Below are 21,624 nucleotides of genomic sequence, written 5' to 3'. Positions count from 1 at the left end.
TAGAAATTCTATGGATTCGGTACTTCACCTTGTTTGGCTAGAGCGTAGCACTTAAGACTCGTAGACTGGCATCAAATCCACGACAATACGGCACCATCTCAACAGCAATGTATACCAACCTACCACAAGCCATTCATCAAGACGCCCCTCCTCTGTCCTCAACGAAGCCACCATGCACATCCAGATCCCACCTTATAATAGTCAACCAGCACCTACCAAGCCCCAGCCCACATAATGCAGAGACCAGTCCAGACCACCTCAAGACGCACATCATCCCATAAGGCAATGGCAGCAGCACTGATGACGGGATATGCACGCACCAAACCAGACCCGCATCCGAGACGATCGATTCGATCGATCTCCACTCCAGAAAGTTCTATGCATATCATGTCACATAAACGATCTGGATCTGCAGTCCTTTCAACCAACCCAAGTTACCCAACCTAGCCAGCCAGCCAACCCGGCCGGCCGATCAATACCACGCCACGACGCTCAACTCCACGATGCAACGACAGCCGTGATCCCGCCGTGCTCTGTGCCCTGTGCCTGTGTCCAGTGCCCATGCAAGTACGCGCGTAAACAGCTACCAGCCAGTCTCAATCCCAAACAAGCGCAGCGCTGCGGCACGACATAAAATGATCTGCAGGGTCTTGGGATTCCCAATTTCTGGTTTGGTTTGGTGAGGTAGATCGTTTCCTGGTGGACCAGTTCCTGCGGTATAACGGTCTAACCGTTTAACGGTAACGGTGCCAAAGGGAGGGTTTGGTCTGGGGTGTGTGTGCCATAAGCACAGTTCCTAGGGAGACGATCATACCTAGTCTCATATAAGATATGGTAGAGACAGTGTCTTGCTTAGCGGTCGAGAAGGGATATGAAGGTTTGCTGGTAGTTCAATTGAATTCTGTGCATGAGCCAGGTCCCGGCCTGAGCACGGGCATTGTCCGGCATTCCCTAGTTTGGTTTGGATGTTGGGATGTGGTTAGTTGCATTCCCATACATTGTACCATTTACTAGCTATATGAGCCTGGGGGCAGGTGTTTGCTAAATTAGGGTTTCGGATTCAGGTCAGTGTTGCTATAATAGGTATTCCAGGGATACTATAGTATCCTTAGCCGTGTAAAGATGGATAGGTGAGAAACTTACTCTCCTTCGTTATTTGAACGTCTGCTTGACGGACTAGTGCTCGTCATTGTTGCTTATTCTAAGTACTTGAGTCCGAACGCTTGGAGCGAGTAGGTATCGAAATAGCGGAGGAATACCATTTGACCATGAAAGCACTAGTGCTATTAGACATCTTTCTATATTGCTTTATATGCCAACAGAACTGTTTACCGCCAATAACAGAATATCCTGGACGGTGGTTTACAGTTTTGAGGTTTTATGGCAATTTGCAAAATTTAACCATTAGGGCTATGCGGCTGATGGGTTAGGGCTATAGCCATTGTCGAACAGTATAACTCCCTACCGTGTAAGCACCTGCACACCTAGTGACAAATGACAAATGATGCAGCGCTATGACCCTCAGGTGATTGGAGGATCATCTGTTGTTCTACGCGATTGCACAGCCTCAACTTCAGCCTCACCAGCAACTCAACCCCTCCAAGTTATCACCATCAGCTGAGACTTCTTCCTTCGACTCCATCGGTGGTTATAAACGAAGTCAAGGAATGTATTCGCGCGGTATACTCCCCCAGAGGATGCAACTACCCTGAGGTCGAGAAACTCGCGATAATTATCCTGAACACCCAGATCGCCAGGGACTTGGCGGACGCCATCATGGCCTCAAAGGTTTATTCGCATAATGACTACACAGTCGGACTGGTCTGCGCACTGCCCAAGGAGCAAACAGCCGCAATAGCGATGCTGGACCAGCGGCATGATAGCCTTGCTAACCCTGTCAATGACCACAATGCATACACGCTTGGATGCATGAGCAACCACAACGTGGTCATCGCCTGTCTCCCTAAAGGCGAGATCGGGACAAGCTCAGCAGCAACAGTGGCAACAAGGATGATATCTACCTTCCCATCAATTCGGTTCGGCCTGATGGTTGGAATCGGAGGAGGGGTCCCTCCAAATGTTAGGCTGGGCGATGTCGTCGTTAGTACGCCAGCTGGCGGCCTGCCTGGTGTTATACAATGGGATATGGGTAAAGCAGAACAAATGAACCATTTCAGACAAACAGGCACCCTTAACAATCCCCCAAGCGCGCTGCTTACGGCTGTGACGAGACTCGAGTCGAAGCACGAGATGGAGGGCTCTGCGATATCGCAGTATCTGGAGGATATGACCACCAAATACCCAAAGTTGGCGCTGAAATATACAAGGTCGGACAGCCTGGAAGACGTCTGCTTTGAGGCGGGCTACAATCATGTCGCAACAGTGTCAGATCCACGGCCTAGCATCAGCAATGTCGGTAAGAAGCGGGATTACAACGGACAAATAATCGCACAAGATTTAAATAGTTGCCGAGGGTGCGACCGGACGAGAGCATTGAAGAAGCCACCGCATGAGATGACCGTCCATTATGGTTTGATTGCCTCAGGGAACCAGGTTATTAAGGACGCCGCGTTCCGCGATCAAATCAATGCCCGACTGGGCGGTGGTGTTCTTTGCTTCGAGATGGAAGCAGCAGGCTTGATGAATGGCTTCCCATGCGCGGTCATCAGGGGAATCTGCGATTACTGCGATTCACACAAGAACGACGTGTGGCAGGAGCACGCAGCGGCGGTTGCAGCTGCCTTCACCAAGGAACTTCTGTCGGTTATTCCCCCAGCTCAGGTAGTGGACGCCCCGACTGCAGGAAAGGTAATGCAATCGGTGGCAGAGACGGTAGACAGCATTCGAGACGATGTTTCCGTTATCCGAAGTGTTGTCCATACATTTAGATCTGCTGGTGACGGTGAGTTAAAGCCTGTAATTGGTATTGCCAACCCTAACGACCTGTATAGAGGAATACCGCAAGACCCTCCGCAGCTGGCTGAGCCCGATTGACTACAACAAAGTCCAAAGTGATGTTTATCGAAATTGCCAAGAGGGAACAGGGCAGTGGTTTTTGAATGATCCGAGATTTACAGCTTGGCTGTCCGGCAGTTCGTCCCCGACTTTGTTTTGTCCTGGAATTCCCGGTGCAGGCAAGACGGTGATAGCGTCACTTGCCGTGAACCATTTGCGCTCCAGGTACATGAATGATTCTACTTCCGAGACAGAGAGAGTTGGCGTGGCAGTATTATACTGCAACTACCAGCAACAGAGTGCCCAAGCATCCCATGACCTACTTGCCTCGCTCCTATCGCAGCTGTCGCTGGAACAAGATATCGTCCCCCCCAGCATTCGGTGCCTTCATGATCGATTTCGTAAACGAAAGACTCAGCCCTCACCGCGTGATATATTCGAAGAGCTGCGTTCCACCATAGCCGGATACTCCACTGTATTCGTTGTTATCGACGCATTGGATGAGTGTAAAGATGATGCAACTCGCAAAGACCTTCTGGACAAGACGCTCCAGTTACAGCAGATAGCAGATGTCCGTTTAATGCTGACATCAAGGCCGAATATCCTACCGAACCGCGAAGGCATGATTCAGTTTCCGATACATGCTAGCGAGGACGATGTTCGACGGTACCTCACAAGCCAGCTAGGCCATTTATCGGTGGTTGTTGAACGTGACACGATGTTACAAAACGAGATTGAACTACGGGTTTCAAAGGCAGCTGCTGGAATGTTTTTACTAGCCCAGCTTTACGTGGGCTCGCTGAAAGGCAAGCATACAAAGAAGGCCATCTATACCGAATTGAACAAGATGGACACAGGCCACGCAGGGCTAGACCACGCATACCAGGGCGCGTTTCAACGGATAGAAAGCAGCCTTTCTAAATCACTGATTTCTTGGGTTGTCTGTGCCCTAAGGTTGCTCACAGTGGACGAGATGCAGCATGCACTCGCAATTGAAGCTGGGACATCGAGTCTGGACCACTCAAACATCTGTGACTTACAGGAAGTCGTGTCAGGATGCGCGGGCTTGGTGGTGCTCGACTCAGTTAGCCAGAGTATACGGCTGGTCCACCAAACTGCAAAAGATTATTTCAACGCCAACATCTCGGAATATTTCCCAGGCGCCCGAAGCAATATTGCCGTCAGCTGTCTGACGTATTTGAGCTACGAAGAATTGAAGACCGGTGCATGCACAAATCACCAGTTACTGGAGAGTAGGTTGCGCCGGTTTCCTTTCCTTAATTATGCCTCTAGTTCCTGGGATTACCACTGGAACCACATGGGGGACAAAGTGGAGGAACCTGTCTTGACATTTCTCTTGGATCAAGGACTGGTTTCTGCAGCCAGTCAGTGCGCCCTGGATACAGATGACTGGGAACGTGAATATGGCCAAGGAGCTCCAAACCGAAGAACTGGGATGCATCTAGTGGCAGCTTTTGATCTTCACGAACTCGTGCCACGTCTATCGGAGAAGTTGTCTCTAGATTCAACGGATAATTCTGGATATACTCCACTGCATTATGCCGCGCAAAACAGTAGTGAACTCACAGTGCAATGCCTTCTGGACTGCGGTGCTAACTTTAATTTGGCTTCCAGTTCTGGTGCCACACCGTTACATGTCGCAGCCAGGGAAGGCCGTGATGCGATTGTGGCACTGCTGCTAGAAAGGGGCGCTAATATCAACTATCGGGACAATGGCGGGGGTACACCTTTGACTTGGGCCATTGATAAAAACTCAGACGTCATTGTCAAGCTACTCTTGAGGAAGGGGGCCCAAATGGAGTTTTTGTACTGCCCCCTTTTTCAGTATACAGCCCTTTTCCCATCACAGCTCGTTATACAGCCGTCCAACGCAAATGAATCCGAGACCCTGCCGAGATTAAGGGCGCTGTCTACCTTGATGTCCTCTACAGCCAAATCCAATACTGCTGATGGGGATCCAGACCAGGAAATCTCGCCGTCTCGTTATGAGCGAAGAATTTTTCTGCCGCCGCAATTCCTGTCCCAAATGGACTTCCACGACCACCCTCTTCTGCCAGACGGCATGCAATCTCTTGTGGACGATTACTACCGGTATGGGTCACCGGGAAACTCAAATCTTACAATGTATAATTGGAGTGTTGATGATATGTTCTTTACTCCCCTGCTGCGTGCAGTGTGGAGAGGATATCACAGCATCGTATATCTTCTCTTGAAAAAGGGCTGCTCCCCAAGCTTTGGGAATAGTAGAGGACTCACTCCTCTGGTGTTGGCAACACGACTGAAAGATGATGCAACTAAGATGATAATGCTATCGTACTATGATCGACCGGGGCAGTTCCTTGCCGGAGTTGAGAACGATAAGACATTCTGGGATTAGGGACAGATATTAACCGCCTTGAAGCACGAGTTATACTCCTGTAACTGACCTATCTCGATTGCGATATGTATTAATCTGCATAATCACAGCTGGTGTATGACATAATGGTGTGTTTCTTTTCGCCCAGAACGAGAGAATAACAATCCAGCTAAGTAAACGAGGCTTTGTACATACTACTAACCTACATGTATTGCAGGTTGTTCAAAGAAAGGCTGTTTTGTTTGGCAAGGATATGTTCTTAAAACAGATCTGAAAGAATTGCATACAAAGCACAGCCCATCTCTACAATGAGCTGAACGAACAATGAAAACCAGTTGACAGTCGAGTATAAAAGCCCTCCTCCATCTCAGTAAAAGAAATCTATTCGACTTTCAATCCCCTCTACCCTACCTGAAGTCTCTGAATCTCCAACAAGACACCAAATAAGCAATTGTTAAGCTACATCAAGATGTCATCTCGCAGGGACCGACGCTCCGACTCCGGTATCTGGACTGGCCTTGCCGGCGCGATGGCGGCGATTCTTATGTGTGTTATTATTAGGGGGAGAAGTGACAGACGAAGATAGAAAACTTGCTGGGGATGTTCTGTACGGTTTCTAGCTCTAGTCTCCTGCTCCTGCTCCTGCCCGGGACTTGGGGAGAGGCCGACTGTTTTGGTATTTGAAAGTTTAGCTAATTTGCTTGGATTCTGTATATAATTAAAATTGTTGCACGAACCTGACATCGATATTAGCCTGGTCAAAGAGATCCTGCTAGTTCTTGGATTGACAAACGAATAAACCAGTACAACTATCTAGTTGAAGTATAGTATTTTGTAGTATCCCCACTTTGTGCCTGAACGATGCGGGGCTGCCACCATGACCTCATATCACCTTAATCTCTCTGCTCGCTGTTTGTTACTGCTCTAACTCAGCTGTAATTCATTATTTGTTCCATTCGTCATACAATCATGGCCACAACCTTCCCAGGCACCGCCCTCGTAACCGGCGCAGCAGGAGGAAAGACCACCACCATCGTTTCTAGATGCTACTGTAATAGACTAACAAATCCAGGAATCGGCGCAGCAACAGCCATCGCCTTCGCCAAAGCCGGCTGCACCCGAATCGCAATAACAGACATCCAGCCATCCGCTCTCGAACAAACCCGGCAAGAAATCCTATCCACCAGCAGCACAACAGAAGGCTCTATAAATGTGATCGCCATCCCGGGGGACATAACATCCGAGTCCTTCATAGAAACAACTCTCATAGCCGACGCATTCACCGCATTCGGCCGGCTAGACTACGTGGTGAACTGCGCGGGGGTGCTGCAGAACGAGTTCGCGCGGTCGACGGACGTTTCGGCGCAGCAGTTTGATTTTATCAATTCGGTGAATTATCGCGGGGCGTGGCTTGTTTCGCGCGCGGCCTTGAGGAGGATGCTTACCCAGGAGCCACTTACGGATGGAAATGGAAATGAAGAAGGTGGGGAGAGTTGGAGACCGAAACAGCGCGGGTCGATTGTCAATATTGCGAGTCAGCTCGGTGTTGTTTCGAGGGCTGGGGCTGGTGAGATATCTTTCCTAGAATGTACTATTGAGGACTAACGATGTATAGCCGCGTACTGCGCCTCCAAAGCCGCGGTGATAGGCCTGACGAGAGCTGACGCGATTGATTTCTCGAAAGACCTGATCCGGGTGAACTGTGTCTGTCCCGGTGTTATTGATACGAATATGACGACCAGTTCTCCGGAGAGGGTTGAGGCGATGGCGCCGGCTGTCAAGATTGCGCCGATGGGCAGGATGGGGGATCCGAGGGAGGTAGCGGACGCAGTTCTGTTTTTGAGTTCATCCAGGGCGTCGTTTGTTCAGGGGCATGCGTTGGTTGTTGATGGGGGGTATGTGATTAATTGATCTATTGGATACCTGTACGTGCTTGCGAGGCTTAGAAGACCTAGGGCTAGAGAAGCTACGAGAAGGATGTAGGTAGAGCAGTGGCCTTCTTGTTTTATCATTATATGGACTTGATATTGAGTACTTCAGTCGCATGGATAGAGTTCGCCAAGCCACGAATATTCTCTTGGACTGGCATACAAGGAATGCCAGTTATACTGTGTAAGGCCCTGATTCGCACCAGTCGGAGTGACCGGATGTCGAGAGCAGTGGAGTGAGTGGGTATAGAAGGCAAAGCACTGCCAAACAAGCACTGCTAAATGCTAAATGCTAAATGTTATTGCTAATAGACAGTTTGTCATGCCAAGGCAACGTCCAGTTTCTGAAATGAAGACTTACCAAGTTGGCAGCTGGTTGCGAGCCGGAAGGGACATCGGCATTGGCAGGAGATGCGCCACCTGCGTATTTTTTTTATTTTTTATTTTTTATTATATTTTTTCTTTGTTCCTGTATCCTGTAAGACTTTGTGCCACTGCCAAGCAGTTCTCAGTTCTCCAAGTTACTCTGAGTAACTGATCGCCAGCTGCAACGAATCCTGTAGGATAGCCTGTTGCACGGCTGCCAGTCCACAGGGATGAGGAAATGAGTGACACCCGAGGCGCAGGATCTGGCCCATTCCCATTGGGTGGTCTGAATTATGACGGGCATCGACATCATCGATCCATCTGCTGGAACCGGTGGAGAAGGCTTCCTTTATACGCCTGCGGTCGCCGACTTTTCCGCCGACTGCTTGCCCCCTTAGAAGGGCAGAGTTTTTATGTCAGATGACGGACCCTGTTGGCTCCCCGGATATTCGGGCTTGATATTCTGTCGTTGAGGCGTTGGTCTGGGCTTTAAAAGGCCGGGACTCCGCGCCAGTTCTTCCCCAGTTCTTGATATCGGTCGCCCGCCATCTCGGCTTCATACACGGTCGCTCGTTCGGAATCTATCGGAATTCATTCACTCGGCCATTCATTTGGCCATTCATTCGGCGAAAAAATAAAAAAAAAATGACCAGCTCGGGCCGAGTCCTGCAGGAGGTCGAGGAGCTGGGCGCCGATGATAATAATGTCATCGACTTCCAGCCCATCCACGACCACGGCCGGTCCTTTTCGGTTTCTATTGACTCGCGAAGGCCGCCGTCAGACCACACCCCTGCTGCTGGAAGGCGCTCGCTCGACCAGAAGGAGCGTAATGGTTATATCATCCTCGATGAAGACGACTGCTACGAGGAGCTGGGATTCTGCTTCCCGTCCTGGAGGAAATGGATGATTATCACCGTAATCTTCCTCGTCCAGACCTCGATGAACTTCAACACCAGCCTGTATTCCAATGCCATTAGCGGTATTTCAGAGGAATTCGGCGTCAGTCTCCAGGCGGCTCGCTGTGGTGCCATGATCTACCTCGTAACTTATGCGTTTGGCTGCGAGTTGTGGGCGCCGTGGAGTGAGGAGCTAGGGCGCAAGCCTATTCTGCAGCTGAGTATGCTCCTCACGAATCTCTGGCAGCTGCCTGTCGCCCTTGCGCCGAATTTCGCTACGATCATGGTTGGTCGCGCGTTTGGAGGCCTCAGTCTGGCCGGGGGCTCTGTCACGCTGGGAATGATTGCAGACCTGTGGGAGCCCGAGAATCAACACTACGCAGTAGCCTGTGTGGTCTTCTCCTCGGTCGGTGGCTCAGTTCTTGGGCCTCTGATCGGAGGCTTTGTTGAGGCATTCCAACCCTGGCCTTGGGCGATGTGGATTCAGTTGATCTTTGGTGGATTTGTTCAGCTCTGCCACCTGGTGCTTGTCCCTGAAACCCGGTCAACGATCATGATCAACAACTACGCGAAGAAGCAGCGCAAGGAGACCGGGCTGAATGTCTGTGGTCCTGACGAGTTCCTGTCCTTCAAGGAGCGCTTCTCTGTGAAACAGATCATCAGCCATATGACCCGTCCTTTCCGGATGCTGGCCATGGAGCCCATCGTGCTGACCCTGTCGCTGCTCAGTGGATTCAGCGATGCACTGATCTTCATGTTTATCCAGTCCTTTAGTCTGGTGTACGCGCAGTGGAACTTCAGTACTGTGGCCATAGGCCTTTCATTCATCCCTATCCTAGTGGGATATATCATTGCCTGGCTCAGCATGTACCCAGTGCTGCACCGCAACTCCATAAAGCGCAAGAAGAACCCCGACGACGAGCACGCGCAGTACGAATCGCGACTCTGGTGGTTACTCTATACAGCGCCGTGCCTCCCCATCGGCTTGATTGGCTTTGCATGGACGAGTCTGGGGCCCCCGCTGCACTGGATCGGAACTATGGTCTTTGCAGCTATCGTGGGCATTGCGAACTATACCATCTACATGACGACAATCGACTATATGGTCTGCGCCTACGGTCCTTACTCTGCATCCGCAACCGGTGGCAATGGCTTCGCCAGAGATATCCTCGCCGGTGCTCTCACCGTCCCTGCCACTCCATTCTTCAGCAGTACGTTTCTAACACCGTTTCTCAACACCGTTAAAAGCAAGGCTAACAAGTATTAGACATTGGTGCCCCAACCCGCAACCTCGAATATGCCTCTACAATCCTCTGTACGTCCCACCCCATTAACCAAAGCCCGTCTCCCACTAATAATTTACAGTCTGCATCTCCTGCCTCCTCGTCCTCTCCGTCTACATCATCTACTGGAAAGGCCCCGTCATGCGCAAAAAGTCCCCCTTCGCACAGCAACTCTCCGACGCCCGCAAGGAAAGCGCCAGCCGTCGCGCCTCGCTCTCCTACACCGGCTCGCGCCCGGTCTCGCGCAGACCGAGCATGGTGCCTGCTGGGTCAGCTCCTGCGTCGCGGAGGGCTTCTCGCGCGAAACCCGGATCGAAGCCGGCGTCGAGGAGACCTTCCCGAGAGATAGAGAAGGAGAAGGCTGGATCGAAGCCGGCGTCGCGTAGACCTTCTGATGAGAAAGAGAGAGAGAAGCCTGCTGGGTCGAAGCCGGCGTCTCGTAGGGTCTCTTTTGAGAAACCGGCGTCGAGGCGTGCGTCGCGTGGATAGGGTGCTGCTGCTACTGCTTCATGTAGGGAGTACTCTCGTGCGAGCTTTTTTCACCTGCTGTGCTCTTGAAATGCCTATTCCTTGCCGAAATCAGGGAAAGTGGTCATGATGGATTGCCTTGTGAAGTTCGAGCCATGGTGTTTGAACAGCAAGACCTGAAGACTTCTTCTCATTCCTTACTATGCCGTCAGTAGTAGTACCGGAAGCGAGTACCACCTGGATACTTACTCACTTTTGCTGTGAGGTCCAGCTTCCAATGTCCAGTCTCCCTTGTCCAGGTGCAGGTGGAAGAAAGCGACCTGTACATTAGAACCGCATACCAGCCTTCGCATACCTTTACGCAGTATTTCGACGGTCGAGTGTGATAGAATGGGTGCGATGTATCACTCCCGTCTTGCTGTTGTTGTTATATGTTGCATTATTGTAGAAAGCCATACCGCATGCGGGTCAAGATTCATATATATATATAACTATATGTCTAGATATGTTTATACGACCCTAAAAGAATGCCAGACTAGCAATACAAAAATTGGAAATCAGAAATTGACAAACTTACTTTTCTAGAGAAAGTAGTCCACTCACAGTAGGATTCGCGTACAGCATAACCAGCACATGCGGGGAAGATGCAATATATCGACGTCGAGAGCTGTCTTATTAGAGAAGGTAGTCCAGAACAAATACTATATTATTGGCCAGTTTGCCGACATCGGCTGTAGACATTCGGTGCTAAATCTGCGTCCGGACAGTCGACGGCATCACAAGAGCCTCATATTAATTGTATATTGGTATGCATTGTGTGAGTTTATTATCGGGTGATGATGCATGGATACTGTGCAGTAATTGATCATATCTATTGATCTGATCCGGTTGCGATATCATTGGGTTTGCCTACAAATACTTAAGTACACCACGGAACCAGATCTGGCACCGACTTCGCTCATCCTGGTCTATCTCGTGTAACTGCGTTCCCCTCAATCGTCTCGGGTACCGGCAATCCAGCCTTCTCCAACTCGACAATTAAGCGCATCGTTCGATTAGATACTATAAATATCAGGACTACACTCCCAGGCCGACCTTCAATTAATCGCTAGCTGAGCTCAACCAGACCAGATAGCCAAGCCCGGTATAAGACCCAGACAGCAGTCCAACATGGAAACAACCCAGAAACCACACCTAAAGGCTCTCGGAGACAGGGGCTACGTGGAAGGAGTAACCATCTCCTCCAAAACCACCGGAAAGCCATTTTGCAACAATTTCGGCGGAATCCGCTACGGGCTCGCGCCCCCAGAACGCTGGCGCAAGGCCCAGAAACTGCCGGCAGGATATCAATACGGGACCAAGGAAAGACCGTATAAATGCCCCGGCGGGACGGGAAACTGCCCGCAGCCGACGTTCCTGAATAAGACGCCGATTCCGTGGGATGAGGATTGTTTTCAGTGTAGTATTTGGGTGCCCGTAGGAACGCCTCCTAAGGATGGTATGTATATCCGGTCTGGCTAAGAATTGATTGTATCTAATGCGAGTGCTGAACAGGATGGCCGGTCTTTTTCTTCGTGCGTAAGTAGACACGTCTGCCGTTGTCAGTTGATTTTATATACTGACTTCTGCAGATGGCGGTTGGTTACAGTTCGGCACGCCGAATATGTTCTCCCCTGCGGCGCTTCTGGGTGAAACGGATTTCAATGCTATTATTGTTATGCCGGCATACCGCCTGAACGTCTTTGGTTTCCTTTACTCCTCCGAGTTGGAAAGTGATGCTGCGTCTGTTGGTGAAACCGTCGGAAACCATGGTTTCTGGGACCAGCGGCTAGCACTGGAATGGACAAGGGACAATATCGGTCTTTTCAGCGGTAACGGATCTGAGATTACAATCGGGGGATACTCCGCAGGTACTTTCCATAACTCTACTGTTGTAATGGCGTATATTGACTGGTAAGGCGCGCACTCCGTCTGCTATCAGCTCGCCTACGACCTAGACCTCCCCCAGCCCGCATCAATCATCAAACGCGCCTGCATCTGGTCCAATTCATTCACAATCCAGCCAAAATCCTCCTCTACAGCACAGACCCAATTCAACGAGCTCGTCTCAGCCCTAAACATCCCTGCCTCGCTACCCGCATCCGAGAAACTATCCACCCTCCGCTCAACGCCCGCAGCCACCCTCCTCAGCACAATAGCAAGCCTAGACCTGCACGAATTCCGCCCGACAACTGATAACGCCTTTATCAAGACTACTCTTTTCGAATTGCTTACAAGCGGCATCTTCGCGCAGAAACTCCGCCAGCGCGGAATCCGTCTCCTGCTTGGTGAATGCGCAGACGAGCACTTCATCTACGGCGCATGGCGCCCGCCAGCGCAGGATACCGCGGAATCTGTCCGCCGCCGTCTTGTAGCTGACTACCCACAGCCTGGTGCCGTTGAGACCCTTATGAAGCGTTATTTCCCGGGTAACAAGTTGCCGCGCGACTACAAGGACTGGACGTCCGATGGGTTTGGGCGCGTTTATGCGGATATGCAGGTCCATAAGATGCAGCGGGGATTTATCTATGAACTTACCAAGGGCTCTGGCGGTGGAATGGATGACCTGATATACCGCTACAGAATCGAGTACCGGCTGAAATGCGCGGCGAAGTCCATACCCGTTGAATGGGGCGTGACGCACGCGACGGACCAGTATATCTGGTTCTGGGGCAATGGGGAGGTTGTGAGGGAGGATGAGAAGGGGGTTATTCGCCGGGCGCTTATTGATCCGTTTACGAGGTTTGTGCATGGGGTTCAGGATTTGGGGTGGGGGACTAAGAGTTATAAGGAGGTGAGGACGTTAAAGGCGGATGGGTCTGTTGAGATTGAGAATGATCGGATGTGGGATGAGGCGGTTGAGCTTTGGAGGGATTTGTTGGCTGGAAGTAGACAGGACTCAGCTTCAGCGAAATTGTAGATCGATTAAGAGGAAGATTGGATTCCTTCATGTATTTACTAGCACATAGGGAGACAAGGCAGATACTAGAGCTGAATAGTAACACCGCTTAACTAGAGAGTGCCTGAACGCCAAATATTAGAGCCGTGGAAGTTTGATAGTATTCTAGGCCAGACTGCATATAATCCACCCATCAGTGGTGCATAGTAGTTGTGCATGCAGACTGTTATCGTCGGGGTTGTTTCAGCTGTGGAAAGTTCATCCGAGTTAGGGCTGAGCTCGGAGACTTTTGCGACATCCAGCAATCCTCCAACCCTCTTACAAATAAACCAGGAGATAAGTTACTCACCAACAATTACTAAAAGACCCCTGATATATCTATATAAACCCAAAGAAACAGCTCTCTTTCCATAATACACCATCCACCAAAATGCCTCCCACCATCGCCCTCGCCGGCGCAACCGGCAACCTGGGCCTCCCCATCCTCACCACCGTACTGGACGCGAACTACACCGTAACAGCCCTCTCGCGAATCGGCGGCAACTCCTCAAAGCTAAAGCCACACCCAAACCTCACTATCAAAGAAGTCGACTTCACCTCGGCGGCCTCTCTAACCGCCGCACTCCAAGAATCCCATCCTAAAGTCGAAGTCGTCATCTCCTGCCTCGCAACCCTCGCAATCGGCAGCCAGAACCCACTCATCGATGCGGCCGCCGCAGCAGGCGTGAAGCGGTTCATACCCGCTGAGTTCGGGATGGACTCGATGAATCCGCTCTGTGTGGAATTACCGGTCTGTGCGCCCAAGACGGCGACGCAGCGGTATCTGAGCGAGAAAACCAAATCGCATCCGGGGTTTAGCTGGACGGCTATTGCGAACGGTTTGTTTCTGGATTGGTGTTTGGAGGAGGGGATTATTCTTGATTTAAAGGCGCATAAGGCGACGCTTTATAATGGTGGCGAGGTGCGGTTTAGTGCTACGCTGTTGGCGGATATTGCGAGGGCGGTTGTTGGCGTTGTTGGGAATCTGGATCGGACTAGGGATCGCGTTGTTTATGTGCAGTCTGCTTGTGTGACCCAGAATAGGCTTATTCAGTTTGCAAAGGAGAAGGATGGGGTTGAGTGGGATGTTAGGGTGAAGGATACAGAGGAGGTGAGGCGGGAGAGTTTTGAGGAGCTCGAGAAGGGTGCAGCAGATGCGGCGATGCTGGGATTCTCCATTGTTGGGTGTCTTGATCCAGCGTATGGGTGTGACTTTTCAGGGCGTCTGGACAATGACCTGCTGGGAGTGAAGGAGCTGAGCGATGCTGAATTAAGGGGACTTGTAGAGAGTTTTCTGTGATTGATCAAGGCCAAACCAAGAAATCTCTTTGGCTATACTTGTCTGTTTTTAGAAATAGACCTAATTTAGGTAAAATATTTACCTAAAGTCAATAGTGCACTAACTGAGATTGATCCCGGAGCGCGGAAGGTCTTGTTCTTCGAGTTCCTATTGAGTTGTAGCTAAACAAAGTATATATAGCAGTCTCCTACACAGTAAATATCATAAATGGCAATTTGAGCGCTTAAATCATGAATCCAACTTCACAACATAGGAACCGTTGTCTGGCACATTTTACTGTTATGCTGCACCCAGTTCTCCGTTTTTCCAATTTTTTTGTTGAAGAAGAGGACTTGATTCCGGTACTATACTCTTCCTATTTACATCTTCGTTTGCATCCTTACCCACGTTACTAGCGGCTGGGATAGGGGCATAAGGATGCGAGATGCTGTCACGATGGGGATGCTCTGTTCCTGTTTGAATAGCACCGTCATCGCTCATATGATCAGTGGCGGAAAGCGCGAAATCACCAGAGTCAAAGTATGTTCGTTCCTGTTTTCTTGATTAGCGTGTATTGTAATACATAGTATGACAACCTACATGAGATCTTTTATCAAGTAAGCCTCGACTTGGCAGCTTTCCGTACTTGCTAAAGTGATATTTCTCACTCTTGGTCATTGACTAAGGATCAGTGTTAGTACTTATTCTTCTAGGCGGGATATGGAAGTACTTACTTCAGGGCATGGTACTTTGTCACCTGATTGCATTCTGTGAGACTGGTTGTTTTAACATGAAAATTTTCCAAGCATACAATAGAAACTGAATCTGCGCGGAATACACTTGTTTAAATAGTTACCAATTAGTTACTATGACGTTGATTCATGTTAGTCATCTACGCCCAAGTTTGGACACGTCTGGGGATGGGAGCTGCATCCGAGAACCCTAATCCTTCTCAACCAGGTTTTAGCTGTAGATGACTCAGGGTTTTCTATTAGATATTGTTTTCTAAATATTCCCTAGCTGGAGAGGCCTGGATTCTAACCTTTAGATACAGGACCTTTCTTCTACTCTTTCCCCTCAGCTGTCACTGCTGCCTGGTGATTCAATCCCACAATAGATCAAATCAAGCGTATAGATTATCACCATAGTACAGCTACGTAAATCTAACAGCATGTTGAACTCCAGTCTCTGGGTCAATGTGGCGAAACCCGAACTGGATCGCTCGGTAGTTGCATCCGTACCTCCAGGTCCTTCGGAACTTGCTCTGCTTTAGGCTAACCTGGATGCCGGTTTGGGGTTCAAAGCAAGAACCACGGCACGGTGAATTTAAAGCCTCCTGGCAGACACTTTATGATCACGAGCCCATCCCACCTCCTGAATATTATGGACCACCCCGAGGATTCCTACTATTGTTAACGATGTTCCCCGTTTTCATAATGAATGTTCACAGAGTCTCCCAATGGTCCCAGTATATCCTGAGGTGTGACCTACAAGTGACGGCTTTAGTGTCAGTGGCCCGCAATATATCAGCCAATAATATTGGATAATAGTGCTTAAGGTATACAGCCATTATTCCCAGCCAGTTAACAGTCCAGCCGCCGCTTTAAGAGTGATTAAGCCCGGCCGTTATAAAACTGAATATTTTGACCCCAACAATTAATTTTATCGTTTATTGTCTCTGTCTCTGGGTTCTTCAAATACAATGACCTTACAGTCTAGTCATACGGATCTTGCTCCTCTTCCTAATGTAAAAACAAAAACAAAACATACAACAGCTGGGATTCGCATGTGGCCACCCACCATACTACTAACCAGCCGGCGTGTGGCTTGTGGACGGTCAATAGTCGGGTGACGGTACTTAAACCTGCTACTGCCAGCTACCGCCTGCATCGTCGCGCGATATCCTGGGTGTGTTTTAGATGGCTCCCTGCTACCTCCCGCTACCTCCCGCTACCTCCTGCTACCTTCTGCTTCCAGGGTTTGTTGCCTAAGCTTGTCGTCCTCCTGTTACCTCGTCGTCTTCCTGTATCTCGTCGTTCTCCCATTATCGTCCTCCTTTATAATGCTTACTATAACTGAGTGTCTATTCTGTCATAAGGAGCTTCCTAAAACTAATTACTACCGCTATTTCCTAAATTGCCTGCATGCCGATGCGAAGTTACCTTGTGATGAGTGCTTAAAACTTATTTATGTATGATATTATCCACGGCATCGCATATCTTGTGGAGGTAAACGGATTGAGTGTAAAGTATATGGTAAAGCTATATTAAAAAGTAATATGAAACGGCATTCTAAGAATATGCATGATGTTAAAAGAAGTCCTTCTATTACATGCCTAAAAGCAGCAACCCCTTCTGCTACACCAGCAGAAAGGAACCTTCCATGGCTTGAGGATTATCTTATCATCTTGCATGCGGGTGTTCTTGCCTGCTCAAACAAAATTGAGAATATCAATACAGGGGATGCAGCTCTCCGTGGTTAGAAAAAAGGTCAGCGTGGTTAGGATTGGACCCACCTGTTTATTACCACTAATTCTATACTATAATTCCACACTATATATACACCACGTATTAGGGTGGTTAGGTGGTTAGGGTGATTAGAGTGGTTAAAGATTAGGGAGATTAGGGAGGTTAGATTAGGGAGGTTTTTTTTTTATATTAAAATTATAGCTTATCGTGGTTTGAATCTGTAGAATTAAAATAATTTTAATATGGTAATAATTTCGGATTAATTCTGTGGACATACCGACCTTTTTTCTAACCACGCCGGTGTGTAAGCCCGAGCCGATAAACACACACATACACAGTCATATACTCTGTAGATAGTGAAAAACACTCTGGGAGCACTGGAGCACATGCATATGTGCATGTTAGCGAGAACATATCATCCTTTTTTGTACTAGATCTCTCCATATAGACAGACCTCGTTAGTCCGGGAATACAGTAATCGACTCCCGATACCCCCTTTTGAGCTGCGGTCCAAGAGATCCCGCTTCAGCCCCCTTCAAATCACTGCCACCGTGTTACTGCCTTTGGGGGCTGTTTTTGGTAGAGGACATTTCAAATGGATCACATATGCTAATTATACCATGTGAGGCTGTGTTTCTTTACTCCGCAGTAGCATGATTGAGATACAAATGTCGAAGATTTTTACAGCCGGTGTTATTCTAAACAAGATTCAGGCACCTTCCTCAGTCGTCTGCTGATATTAAGGGATCCTTCAAAGACATAGTCCTTTGAATATTGAAGGTTTCACTTTTCGCAAAGGTATCTGAAATTATCAGCAATTAACACCATTGCAATATGCATCTCCTCGATTTGCCACTTGAGATATTCCGTGTGATTCTGGGTAAAACTGTTTCAACATTCTATTGCGAGGAACTGATTCGACTCCAACTAGTCAACAGTAAACCATCGAAATATCAACTTCCTAAGTACAATATACTAATACAAGCTTAGAATTATTTGCCAGAGAAGTCATTGTTGCTACATGCTCAACACACCATTTCCGCGATGGTGGATGCTGGATGCCTTTTGCCCCATACTATCTCCAAAGCAAGGCGCTCACACCAGGTTCAATGGATGATTATTTTGCCCTCACCGTGCGAAATACAACCAACCAGATGGTGGAGTACCATTCTGGGGATGAAAATCAAAGACAGCACTTATCCCTTTCTATCTCACGTGCAGCAATCAAATTCAAGGCACCTGGAATATACTCTTTAACAAATTTTGGAACACTTCCACCAGAAATAAGTCAGAGAAGTGATGCACAAGAACACCTTCTATCTGCTGCAGCAAACATTGGAGATCTAGCACTTGTTCAGCATCTCACACAGAGTGTGAATGTGAACATTGGCAGTTATGTATTTGGAAAGCCTTTGCTGAATGCTGCATGGAAAGGTCATCTTGAGATTGTTCAGTTCCTTTTAATTGAGGGTGCAGATGCTGAGGATGACGTACAGCCCCAAACTGAACAATATTCACAAAACAGCCACAATAAGAATGCAATGGAGAAGATAGCTGTTGAGTTTGATAATCCAAGGCCTGATACAGCTCTAGAGGCTGCAGCACTGGGTGGACATGATCAAGTAGTGCAACTGCTGTTTCAACCAGATGCCAAAGTCTCAAGATCAAGTTATAGTTACTTCAAAGCAATCACTTATGCTGCTATGAGTGGCAATCTTGATCTCCTTGAGCTATTAAGTGATGAGGCAGATTTCAGTACCCTTACTGAGGAGATAACAACTCAGGGGCTCTGGAACCATACACTTAAAGGTGCAGCATGGCATGGAAGGTCCAAGATAATACCTTTCCTTCTGAAGATGGGAGCACAGATAAATCATGAAGATTTATTTGAAAGGGGTTGGACTACAGCATTGGGACTTGCAGCATTAAGAGGCCACAATGACACCATTCAATTATTACTGGAAAAGGGTGCAGCTGTGGATGGTGGACAAACATCTGAAGAGGGACCAATTTCACTAGCGGCACATGTTTATGGCTTCCCTCGAACTGTGGAGTTGCTACTAGATGAAGGGGCCTCAGTCCATCCAATCAAATCAAGGCTGTTGGAACAGGCAGTGGTATACTCCCCACCAAGTGTTATCAAAGTATTGCTGGAAAAAGGCATACAGAGGAGACGTGAAGATGGAGGAGAGGCAGCTTTAGATATTGCAGTGCATGAAGAGCGTCAGGATGTAGTGGCATTGCTTAAGTTACATGGTGTCACACTTGGGGCATGAAAATAATCAAGGATTCCAGGTGGTTTATACCTTGTCTATAATATGAGATCTCTTCACCAATCTATAATTTGCTGGAAAGTTATTCGTTCAACAAACAAATGTCGTGTATAGGTATTAAAAAGGTATGCATATTCATGAATATTGCTGGTCTTCTTTGCATTTATGGCTTATATTGCAAGCAAGAGCCCCCATTGCCGCTCAACTTGATCTTTACTTTATACAGGATTTTGGTGGCATATTAGTGGCTTGTATGCGTGCAATAACATAGTATGCAACGAAAAATTGGAAGGTGGCCAGCTTGGTTGGGTTACTCAAATAGCTATCCAATACTGCTCATGATATCTGCCATTATCGCTGAGGAACGCGACAACAATCCAGGAACTTACGATGTTGTGCTGTTCTTCAAAGTTTGATAGCAAAGATGAGCAAGTATACGTGGAAGAGTGCCTCTCTCATAGTGAGATCAGAGTAGTTTTCCTTGGCACTGTGTAATACAGTTCCTGGCCATTCCTGTTGATTGGAAAGGTCTCTTAAAAGAGGCCGAGAACAAAGCTAACGCAGAATAATCCAAAGCGCCTATAATACTCCTAGGAATATTAGTTGGTGGCACATTGTTAAACTAACGTTTCAGGAATAACATAAAATATTACTGACCGGGGCCCTGGCGGTTCCGGGGTCTGTTGGCCGCGGGGCCATGTTGGGTCCGTTAAAGAACCCGGCTCCTGACGATTAGGGATGGGGAAGACCAAAAAATACATGCAGGGCCATTGCGTTCAGGCACGTGCCAGGACATCTGTTTGCCCCGAACGAATTGTTTTCATGTGTCCGTCAATATGGTTTAAAAGCGTCGCTTTAGCCATCCACTGCTTGAACCGTTCAGCAGGACCCTTGCTTTCATCTCCCAGGCAGAATGGACAAAGACCGGCAGCCACCATTGTGTATCAAAATGTCAGAATTGTATAAAGGAGTGTTGGATGCGGCGATGAGCTCGTTTTCCATTTTTGTAACACTGTTGGTAGGGTGCAGCATTCAAAGTCTTTCTTTGACATTGTAGAATATGTTTTGCGCGACTTTGACGAGCCAAACTACTTAATCAGAAAAATATTTGTTTAAAAGAAGTGGAAGCCATACCTTGCAATTTCTATTGGGCAAAACGGGCATCGCCCATCCATTGGTGTCAATCCAGGGTAATAAGCAACCTTCTCAGTCGACGTGCATAAAGAAACCATGTCATACAGACATTGCTTCCCCTCATCACTCTCTAGGGAAGCCTTCTGAAAGAGTTTATCTTGAAGGCGGGATCTTTCAGGCAAATATTTTTTGTATATATCAAACAACGAGGTTGTATCACGCTCTGAAAAGTCACCTCCAGCAACATATTTGTCATATGAAGCGTCCCACCAATGCTTGATAAAATCTGACCGCTTGGCTCCAAGCCTCTTCACTTTCTTGCTGTAGAGCAGACGCCGTTCTGAGACTAGGCCCTTATGCGCATCAGGGTCTCCTGCAATCTACTGTATTAGTGCAGCAATTTTTTAGTTCAGTACTACTATCTCTTCCTCTTACTTAAACTCTGCTAGAGCGGTAGCGTTGAGGTATTATAGAGTATTTAGATCTTAGTAGTAGATTATGCTCTATTCCATGTCACGACATTCATAGTCTGGGATCATATCATAGAATAGAGCTTGTATATCAAGGGATTTCAGTTCTGCCTGGTACTCGAGATAAGTATCAGGATTCTGATGATCAAGTGCCTGGCCTCGCGTAGCTTCTGATGCCTTGCTGAGAGAAGTCTCCCGGGATAGCAACTTACAGATTCGCTGTAATCTGCTGATAACTACATTAGCAGTGTGTACATATACGACTATACTATAAACAGACATGCTGACGTTAAACAAAATCTTAGACTTATATTGCTTTATATTGCTATATTGTGGCTGCAAGCTACACAAATACACAACATGTTTCCCACGGCCCCAAGAAGTTCCCGGGCCCAAAAAGTTCCAGTAAAGCGGATCATTGATAAGAAGTGAGGACTCTGCCTATTATATCTGATAAAACTTGCACCTACAGACAGTTAGTACGCCAGGGGCCGAGGGAAGATTGCATGAACATACATTCGGCAGCTCCATCATTGAGAAGTGATTGCCACTAATGGGAACGACATCGATTCTAGCACGCGGAAGCAGCTGCTCCCAACCATTGGGACCAAAATCAGTCCGGTTTTCGAGAATCCAGCGGTGAATCTCGCCATCTGGCTGGGCCCCATTAGCTGGATTTGCGGATGCCGGGGAAACACCGTCTTCCGCACGGACGATAGTAGTATGCAGAAACCGCTCAGATTGCATAAA

General features: G+C 48.2%; 6 protein-coding genes across 6 annotated transcripts; 5 read left to right on the top strand and 1 right to left on the bottom strand.

Annotated features, from left to right (window-relative positions):
- Positions 1–1,776: 1,776 nt before the first annotated feature.
- Positions 1,777–5,353, top strand: APUU_60370A (uncharacterized protein; the record flags this gene model as incomplete). The annotated part of the gene is made up of 2 exons (XM_041693603.1): positions 1,777–2,902; positions 2,952–5,353. 2 exons carry the CDS (start codon positions 1,777–1,779, stop codon positions 5,351–5,353), a joined length of 3,528 nt encoding a protein of 1,175 aa, XP_041559516.1.
- Positions 5,354–6,301: 948 nt separating this feature from the next.
- Positions 6,302–7,243, top strand: APUU_60369A (SDR family NAD(P)-dependent oxidoreductase; the record flags this gene model as incomplete). The annotated part of the gene is made up of 2 exons (XM_041693601.1): positions 6,302–6,899; positions 6,948–7,243. The coding sequence occupies 2 exons, from the start codon at positions 6,302–6,304 to the stop codon at positions 7,241–7,243; spliced, it is 894 nt and encodes a 297-aa protein (XP_041559515.1).
- A 1,028-nt stretch (positions 7,244–8,271) lies between these two features.
- APUU_60368A (uncharacterized protein) lies at positions 8,272–10,294 on the top strand (the record flags this gene model as incomplete). The annotated part of the gene is made up of 3 exons (XM_041693600.1): positions 8,272–9,733; positions 9,790–9,837; positions 9,888–10,294. The coding sequence occupies 3 exons, from the start codon at positions 8,272–8,274 to the stop codon at positions 10,292–10,294; spliced, it is 1,917 nt and encodes a 638-aa protein (XP_041559514.1).
- Positions 10,295–11,443: 1,149 nt separating this feature from the next.
- Positions 11,444–13,232, top strand: APUU_60367A (uncharacterized protein; the record flags this gene model as incomplete). The annotated part of the gene is made up of 4 exons (XM_041693599.1): positions 11,444–11,771; positions 11,828–11,851; positions 11,905–12,183; positions 12,232–13,232. 4 exons carry the CDS (start codon positions 11,444–11,446, stop codon positions 13,230–13,232), a joined length of 1,632 nt encoding a protein of 543 aa, XP_041559513.1.
- A 409-nt stretch (positions 13,233–13,641) lies between these two features.
- Positions 13,642–14,550, top strand: APUU_60366A (aromatic alcohol reductase; the record flags this gene model as incomplete). The annotated part of the gene is made up of 1 exon (XM_041693598.1): positions 13,642–14,550. The coding sequence occupies one exon, from the start codon at positions 13,642–13,644 to the stop codon at positions 14,548–14,550; it is 909 nt and encodes a 302-aa protein (XP_041559512.1).
- A 279-nt stretch (positions 14,551–14,829) lies between these two features.
- APUU_60365S (uncharacterized protein) lies at positions 14,830–15,296 on the bottom strand (the record flags this gene model as incomplete). Its single annotated transcript, XM_041693597.1, has 3 exons — positions 14,830–15,081; positions 15,130–15,210; positions 15,264–15,296. The coding sequence occupies 3 exons, from the start codon at positions 15,294–15,296 to the stop codon at positions 14,830–14,832; spliced, it is 366 nt and encodes a 121-aa protein (XP_041559511.1).
- Positions 15,297–21,624: the final 6,328 nt, after the last annotated feature.

Source organism: Aspergillus puulaauensis, chromosome 6, assembly GCF_016861865.1.
Source record: "Aspergillus puulaauensis MK2 DNA, chromosome 6, nearly complete sequence".
Lineage (NCBI taxonomy): Eukaryota > Fungi > Ascomycota > Eurotiomycetes > Eurotiales > Aspergillaceae > Aspergillus > Aspergillus puulaauensis.
This window is presented reverse-complemented; position numbering and strand designations above follow the sequence as displayed.